At 41.8% G+C, this 9,417-nt stretch overlaps 1 protein-coding gene across 1 annotated transcript in view; it reads left to right on the forward strand.

Annotated features, from left to right (window-relative positions):
• Positions 1-4,717, forward strand: part of LOC132830226 (multidrug and toxin extrusion protein 1-like) — a 116,585-nt gene extending 111,868 nt beyond the window's left edge. Inside the window, exons 16-17 of the mRNA XM_060847759.1 lie at positions 3,169-3,250; positions 4,479-4,717. Of these exons, the coding sequence (XP_060703742.1) occupies positions 3,169-3,250; positions 4,479-4,717 (321 nt within the window). The remainder of the gene's footprint in view (positions 1-3,168; positions 3,251-4,478) is intronic.
• Positions 4,718-9,417: the final 4,700 nt, after the last annotated feature.

Consider the following 9,417-nt stretch of genomic DNA (forward strand, 5'->3'; position numbering starts at 1 on the left):
TGTGATTTTCTTTTATTTGTCCCTAAATAGTGTGTGCTTGTCTATCTGATTAGAATCTGAAAACAAATGTTTGGGTTCAAAGCATACACATTAATCAGATTACCTTGTTGCTTAATTTTTCTCTGTTAAAGTTATTGCATATTAAATAAGTTGCTAAGTCTTTTGTCTGAGATATAATACCAGTGTTTGGAATTAATTATTGATGGAGTCTGGGACTGGTTATTAAGGAGTCTTGTTAGGAACCATTAAAGTAACTATTGGGGGTCATTGATGGTTTAACCTAATTGTGTTGTAAATACAGATGTAGAAAGGCTGATTTGGTCCAGCTCCTATCTCTGTGTCGCAATATCTTGTGACCCGTAGAAACCCGGACTTGACATTGTCCACAATAATTTTAGACTATAGCTGCCACAATGTTTTATTTGTTGGAATTCTGATTTTGGTTATAGCACTGGTGTTGCTGATTAGAGCTGCAGTGAGTAATCTGAATGTTTTCATGTCCTATTACCTTTGCCTTTCAAGATTATCCTCTTTGTTATTTAATCACTCCTGTCTCCAACCCTGACATAGAAATTCCCTTTCCTTCCATCCTCACAGTTCCCTTTTCCTGCCTGTATTCCTTCACCTTTCAAACCTGTTCCATCTTCATTCTTTGTCAGTCCCAATGAATTGTCACCAATCTGAAACATTGGTTTTCTTTCTCCCTCCACAGTTGCTGCCTGGTTTGCTTTGCTTTCCTGACATTTTGGTTTTTAATTAATATTTTATGTAGTGATTGGAACCAGGTGGAACTCATTGACTATGAGATCCTTGATTGGGATTGTTAACCTGAGCCAATCAGGGAGCCCCGTACAAACAGGAGCTTTCTGATCTCCTCAGTTCGGGGACTGTCTCTGAGCTGATTGGCCACAGCCAGTGTACTGTGCATGTGTAAATAAAGGGTGACTTGGTGACAGGATACCTGGACACAGAATGCTCAATGCCTGATCCTTGCCAAGTTAGCTGGTCTCAGATTAGGTTTTGTTGAAACCCAACAACCTGGATTAATGAGGGCTGGGGAGGGGAGATCAGTCACTGTTACTGTTCCAGGGTGTGAGGTTGACAAGGGGAATGAGAGCAAATCAAACGACATTACCTCCTACCGCAGTCAAATGGTTGAAGGACGAAGGTTGAACATAAAGCTTGAGGTATAATAGCCCACCTTACGAGGTCGCAAAACCTTAGAACAAATAAAAACCCATTAGAGCAAGTTCAGGAGAGGAATGGGCAGCGTAAGGTATCCACCAAATGCAGATAGAGAGGTTACACCAGGAAAAGTAGAGGGGAGATGGAGAGGTTCAAAATGAGAAAAAGGAAAAAATGGTGACTGGCAAATTTCTTCTAAAACATTATCGGGAGTTTTGAATAGATTTTCCCCATAGCGTGTATCTCCTTGATAAGTTCGATGATAATTGGAGCAATAAGGACAGTGGTGGGTCATGTCTTCACCAGTGACAAGTCAGTAAAAACAAACCTTCAAACCTAAACATTCATCAACACATATTCACCAAATAGTGTGAATGCTCTTTGCCATCCCTCTTTTCATTTTCCAGGGAAATTGTTCAGCTGGTTGCAGAAGTGATTCCACTATCTGCTACTTTTCATCTGTTTGATTCTATATCGGTGAGTATTTCAGGGTCTCAATGGTATAACCAAAGAGGGAAGTGGTGTGAATTGATTGGGGTTTTTCAGATTACCGACATATTGAATCGGGTATGTTTATGGAAGACTTTCCTCTGGGCGGGACCAAAACTCAGAGCCATAAATAGAAGATGGTCACCAATAACTCCAATAGAGGATTCAGGAGAAATCACTTCAGCTGGAGGGCTGGTAACGATGTGGAACCTACTACCACATGGCGCTGTTGAGTTGAACAATTTCTCCTTAATTTAGAGGGAAAATAAGGAGAACTAGGGAGAAAACTCTCCGCTGGCTGGAGTCATACCTACCACAAAGGAAACACAGATGCTTCCCTTCTATAGAAACCACAGCACAGTCTACATAATCACTGTGATTATGTTCTGTGTGTCTACTTTGCAGGGTATATGTGGTGGAGTGTTAAGAGGTGCTGTGAAGCAAAAACTAGGAGCTATTGGCAATCTGATTGGCTACTATCTAAATGGGTTTCTTGTTGGAGTCTCTGTGATGTTTGCTGGAAGACTTGGTGTATTTGGAACGAATTTCATTTGATTTTCCCCTTTGTTCTTTACCAGAAATGATCATATTCTGCCCACTCTCAGTAAAGTACTGAGGATATCATTCCATTTTGGGATCACTGGAAGGAAAATGACATTGGGTAGATGTTCCCCCATTGGGGTGCCATTGAGTCTAAAACCGCAACAGTTTTTTTCCAAAATTGTCAATATTTCACAGTCATCGGCAAATGTTTAATTCTAATTTCTTTTTTAACATTGAGTTCAAGCTCCACCATTTTGCTATGACAGGATTTGAACCCAGGTCCCGAAAATAATTAGCAGGGCTTCCTGGATGAACAGAGAAGCAACATTACCTTTGGGCCATTATCTCTTCTTGAGTTATGTTACAAGCATCATTAATCACTAGTTTTAAAATCCTGAAAAATATATTAAAGTGTAACTGATTTTGTAGCAAAGTACAAGAATCAAAATTACTGAAAAGCCAACTTTATCTTCGTGGAATGTCAAAGGTCTCACACATTTTTATAATTATTTTCTTTTTCTAAACGTCAGTTTATCTTTAGTTTATTATAATACATTTATACATGTATTTCCCAGTGAACAATTTGATGTGTTTTCAGTTCCCGATTCACTGAGTGTTAATTCATCAGTTTAATGTGTTCTCTACTGGCTGGATGACATCAATTCTGTTGCACTCCAAGCCATTTTCTTGACTCCAGTCCAGACTGAGAGACTTTCCTGCCACAGTGCTGGCCAGATTCCTAGTTTGATAGATCTCCTCAGGCAGAGCTCTTTGAGGTTAGTGGTAAGTACCTTTGCTTTGCTGCTGAGCACGAAACTCCAGCTCACCAGGTCACTGGGCTCTCTCCTGAGCCAACTCTTGAAATGCCAGGCCTCTGGAGTGTCCTATTAATGATCAGTTAATTTCCAACCTATCCATCTGTTGTCATGTTGTTGTGTGCTTTGTTGAAAGGCTCTGGTTAATGCAGGTGTGGTGCAAGATGTGGATGCCTCAAACAGTGCCTCTGGTGGTCAAGTGCGGGATATCTCAACAGGTAAACAGGAACGTTGTGCTGTCTTTAAAACACTGCTTAATAGCAAATATGACTACACGCTAAGCTTTCATAGTGTATGTTCATCAAATTATGCAAAGTGACAATTTATTACAGAACTTTACCTGCAGGAAGCCATTCAGCCCATTGTGTCTTTGCTAACTCTTCAACCAGCATTATTACTGAGTGCCATTATCCTGCCTTTTCCCTGTTCCCTGATGCATTGATTTAATTCAAATGATCAGCCAATGCTGTCTTCTGTGCTCCATTTGAAATTGTTGCTATCACACTTCCAGGCAGTGCATTGCAAACCTGAACAACTTGTGTACAGCAACTTTTTTTCATTTGCTGCATTTACAAATCACTTTAAATTGGTCCTCTCTCCTTCTCAATCCTTTCACAAGCAGGAACAATTACTCCCTACCTGCTCCATCCAAATCTCTCATCTCTCACCAAAGCTTCTTTCCGATCTCCTTTCAGTGTTCTTCTTTCTGAGAACAGTACCAAACTCTCTCATCTATCTTCGTAACTGGAGGGGAGTATCCCTGGAACAATATCTGTGGTTAGCACAGCGCCAGAGACCTGGGTTCGATTCCAGCCTTGGGTGACTGTCTGTGTGGAGTTCCCACATTCTGTGTGTGGGTTTCCTCCCACAGTCCAAAGACACGTGGTTTAGTTGGACTAACTATGATAAATTGCCCTGTAGTATGCAGGGATAGGATGGATTGCTATTTGGAGGGTTGGTGCAGACTCAATGGGCTGAATGGCCTTTCCCTGAACTGTTGGGATTCTATGAATTCTTGTGGAGGATTATCAGCTGCAAGGAGAAATTGAAACAGATCATAAAGATGTGGAAACATATTTGCTTCTCAGAAACAAAATGAACCTAATTATCATGTAACAATCCTTTAAACGGATAGGGGCAATGCATAAATACATCAGGGCATGTTAGTCTACTATTTGGTGGTGAGTTGTGACACCTCCTTAAGCCCAGGAGGATGGTACAACAAACCTTTAATAGACAATGAATACAGGGCATCTGTGTTGAATTAATCCAAACCTGAGTCCAGGGGTTCCATTGGCCGCTGTATTTCTGACAGCATTGGTCGTACAAAGGCCCAGTGGGTGACTGGGAGTCATGGAGAAGATCATTGGCTGATCACCAGCCCAACTAAAAACAATCAGGTGTCACCATGTACTCACAATGTTTCAATGTGACTTTCCTTTACAGATGTGGACACAGGAAACAGAGCAGTGAATCCAATTCCTGATGTTTGTCAATCGGAACCACAGGTAAAGGAGCACCGGATAACGGATGAGGCTTCCACTGTGGACACTGGAGTTACTGTAGCCGGAGAAATCCTGTCCACAAAACAACTGATCATTCGCCGTGGGCTAGTCTTCCTCTCAGGACCCCTGATCCTGGGCATTGGACTGGTTGTACACTTCACTCTCTCAAAGGACATGTAGACCCCAAGGGACCACCCCAGGTAGATCCCGGTTACTCATGCAGCAGGAATAGTGAAGGTGTGACTGGAGGACAACGTGAGGCCAAAGTTCACTCAAAAATGTGTTCTTACTGATGAACTGCAATCAACTACTAGATAAACAATAAAAATGAATTATTACCAAAAACCAGTTATGTACCAATTTCCAAGTATTTCATCAAGAGTTGAAATCTCATTTGGACAGTGTTCAGGTTTAAGGTCTAAACAGCAGGTCAAGTGCAATGGTTCAATGAACCAGGCTTCAAGAATAGCTGCCACCATTGGTCAGTGTGGATATCTGAGACTAGACAGGAGCAGTCTCACTTACTCACACTACTTATTCCGGGCTCCTTCATCACTAACCTTTGATATATTTACCATTCAGACAGAGGCTCCACTTTAGTGATAGTTACATACAGTCATTTGGAAGGTAGGTATAGTGATTGTAACGAGGTCAGCCAGGTGGACCTCATAGAATAGGAGTTCCCTGATTGGAGTTGTTACCCGGTGCAATCAGGGCGCCCCGGCTGACAGATAGAAACAGGAGTGTCTGAGGTTCTGTTCACTTTGAGAGCTGGCTCTGAGGGAGCTGGATCAGTGTTAAGGACTCTCTGCATATAAATAAAGGGTGGCTTAGTGACAGGATACTTGCCTCTGTGAAGATATGTCAGTGGCAATGAGAGAAAAGCATGCCCCTGAAGAAATTCGAACATAACCGTCATCTTTGAATTGAGGTAAGTATTTCTAGGATCATAAATTTTTTTTTTAAAAACCAGCAGTGTCAGAGGTTACGTTCACTCTGAGAGCTGGCTCTGAAGGAGCTGGATCAGCATCAAGGACTGTCCGTGTGTAAATAAAGAGTGACTTGGTGATGGGATACCGGCCTCTGTGGAGTTATTTCAGAGGTAGCCATAGATGTCTTCAGCCTTGAACCCAGACTCCATTAAGCTTATTGCTTCTGGTCAAAGGCAAGCAAGGAAATGATCTGCTGATGATCAACTATCATCTAACCTCAGACAATGGAACAAAACTACTATATAGTGAACACCAACAGCATCAAACAAGGAGGATAGAAAGGGTGCATAATCTATTTTAGTTAGAAGCCTCTATGTCCATTGGTAAGAGTGGCTTGGTAGTACTGCTCCTGATCAGATTAGCTGTGTCCTGAATTACACAGTTGGCAGAACAGGCCTAAGTTCTGTGATGACAGAACTAACGCAAGGGAGTAACACAGTTGACTTCATCTTCATCAGTTTCTTTTGCAGACATATTAATGACATCATTGGTTGGAATAACCACGACACAGTCCTCATAACACCGTAAGAGGGGGAAGCAGATGTAGACCTTTCAGCCATCGATTATGCTCTGCTATTCAGTGAGATCATGGCTGATCTGATCATCCTCAACTCCACTTTCCCAAATTTTCCCCAAAACCCTTGATTCCCCTTCCTGATTTTAAACTCAGTCTTGAGTATCCTTAACAACCTAGCCTCAACAGCCCTCAGCAGTAAAGAATTATAAATATTCATACCCTCTGAGAATAGAAAAACCTCTTCATCTCTCTATTAAATATATGCCCTCCTTACTCTGAGGTTACAGTCTCTGGTCTCTACTGTCCCACAGTGGGAGAGAACCTTCACACATCTACCCTGTCAAACCTCCTTAGAACATCTATGTTTCAGTACAGTCTCCTTTCTTTCTTCTTAAACTCCAATGAGTACAGACCTAACCTCCTCAACCTCATAAGAAAATCCCTTCATACCTGATATTAGCTGAGTGAACCTTCTCTGCACTATCTTCTATGATTTTTCGATGAGGACTCTCAAATCCCCCTGTTCTGTGGCTTCTGCCATTTAAATAATATTGAGTTCCTTTCTTCGTCCAACCAAAGTGCAGAACCTTGGGAGATCAAGTTGTGTCTTCACACTCTCCACCATGACCGCGTGGCGTTGCACTGCTATGTAAATGCAAATCTTCCTTCTCATTGCTAAAATGTAAAGGTTTGGAGAGCAGAAATACTGCTTCTGAATGTATTCAGTGGCTGAAGAGCAGCAGTCAATAAAGTGGATAAAATGTTGAACTGGAGAGTGAAATGTATGTGAGACGTTGCCATTCTAAACCCACCCAGGGTTCTGATCTGGCACCATCAGTCAGGCATCGGGTTCATCAAATAACAAAGAAATCTTTAAGGGTTGGAGGTGGGGCAGAGGTGAAAGTGAGATTTTTCTATTCAACATGGTGCTTTCATGTCCTCAGGGAACCCTGAAAATCTCTAAAGACTACCTTGAAGGGTAGTCATCATTATACCGTAGGAAACACGAGAGCCAGTTTTCACATTACTCCCACAAACAATGTTTGAGGGATAAATATCAGCCTGGATGCCGAGGAGATCTCACCAGATCCTCATTGAAATAGTATCAAGGAAACTTTACATTCAGTTGAGAGCATTTGTTTAATGTCTCAGTCTAAGCAATTCTCACACTGGAGCATTCCTTCAGTGCTGTGCAGGTTAAGTGGATTGGCTGTGGTATAGTGCTAAGGATGCATAGGTTACGTGGATTAGTTAACTTTAATCCTACATGTATCATCCCTGACAGAGCCCAGGTCAGCTTCTGGAACATGGTCCCTGTGATGTGAATGCTGTGTGCCTGTCTACAGACTATAGTCATCTTAATCAGTTAACAGCCATCATAATCAAACACAGATTAGATAAAACCATTGAAACAATCAGGAAAAAAACATAGGTATGTACTCGATCAATAGCTCGGGTGACTGTCGACTCTTTCTGATGGACAAATAAAGATCATTCAAATGCCCATCCTGATGTACTACCACACATTGGGCTACGTAACTAAATAAGAGCTCATGATGTTGATGATAGTAAGTTAGCATTGACAGAGGATTGGCTAACTAATAGAAGACAGAGTGTTTGGATAAGGAGCATTTTCAGGATGGCAATCTGTAACTAGTGAGTGCCACTAGGTTTGCAATTATTTACAATATATATTAATGACTTGGAGAAGGAAAGTGAATGTTCTATCGCTGAGTTTGTGGGTGACACAGAAATAGGTGGTGAGGATGACACAAAGAGACTTCGGATGGACATAGACAAGTTAAATGAATGGACAAAGACTTGGCAGATGGAACATAATGTGGAAAAATGTGAGGCAATGTACTTTGACAAAAAGAATACAGGAGTTGCATTTTGTTTAAATGGAAGAAGACGACAGAACAGTGTGATTTGGGAATCCCCATGCATAAATCACAAAAACCCAGCATACTGTCAGTAGGTCACAGGAAAGTACATTGAATGTTGGCCTTTATTTCAAAAGGAATAGAGTATAAAAGTGGGGAGGTTTTGAAAAAAATCATAAAAGGAAATGCTCAGACCACAATTAGAATAACTATGAACAGTTTTGGTGCTCTTGTCCCCTTATCTGTGAAAAGATACATTGGTACTGAAGGCAGTCTAGAGAGGGTTCACTGGCTTAAATATAGAGTCATAATCATAGAGATGTACAGCACAGAAACAGACCCTTCAGCCTAATCCATCCATGCAGACCAAGTATCTGAAACTAATCTAGTTCCATTTGCCAGCACTTGGCCCACATCCCTCTAATTCCTTCCTATTCATACGCCCATCCAGATGCCTTTTAAATGCTGTAATTGTACCAGCTTCCACCACTCCCACTGGCAGCTCATTCCATATATGCATCACCCTCTGCGTGGAAAAGTCATCCCTTAGGTCCCTTTTATATCTTTCCCCTCTCACCCTGGCAATTTATCTGGTTTTATGCATTTTAAGACATCCAGCTCCTCCTCCTCTGTCATTGTTCAAGATGTCACCATCTATTTCCTTACATTCTGTATCTTCCATATTCTTCTCCACAGTAAACACAGATGCACAATACTCATTTAGTATCTCCCCCAATTCCTGTATCTCCACACAAAGTCCGCCTTGCTGATCTTTGAGGGTTCCTATTGTCTCCCTAGTTACCGTTTTGTCCTTAATGTATTTATAAAATCCCTTTGGATTCTCCTTAACCCTATTTGCCAAAGCTATCTCATGTTCCCCTTTTTGCCCTCCTGATTTCCCTGTTAAGTATACTCCTCCTGCCTGTTCTCAGGATTCACTCGATCTCTACTGTCTACACCTGACGTATGCTTCCTTCTTTCTCTTAGAGACAGAGAAGGGTGGGTGGGTAAGTTGTTGGAGGGAATCCTGAGGAACAGGATTTATAGGTATTTGGAAGGGTCCTGAAGAAGGGTTACGCCTGATACGTTGACTTCTCCACCTCCTGATGCTGCCTGGCTTTCTGGGTTCTTCCAGCCTCCCACTTGTCTCCTTCTTTTTCTTGGCTGAAACCTCATTTCCTGTCATCATCCAGCATCCCCTAAACCTACCAGCCTTACCTTCAGAGGGGAATGGAGGGACTGCCTCATGAGGAGATGTTGAGTATTCATTGGGGGGTTAGACGAATGAAAGGAGACTTTATTGAAACACACAAGATTCTTAGGGGACTTGCCAAGGTACATGTAGAAAGGTTCATTCCCATTGTGGCAGAGTCTATCACCAAATAACATAATCTCAGTGTTAAGGGGTCACCCCGTTAGGACAGAGATAAGGAACAATTTCTTCTGTCAGAGAGGAGTGAATCTATGGAATTCTTTATTGCAGAGCGC

Source organism: Hemiscyllium ocellatum, chromosome 31 (genome assembly GCF_020745735.1).
Source record: "Hemiscyllium ocellatum isolate sHemOce1 chromosome 31, sHemOce1.pat.X.cur, whole genome shotgun sequence".
Lineage (NCBI taxonomy): Eukaryota > Metazoa > Chordata > Chondrichthyes > Orectolobiformes > Hemiscylliidae > Hemiscyllium > Hemiscyllium ocellatum.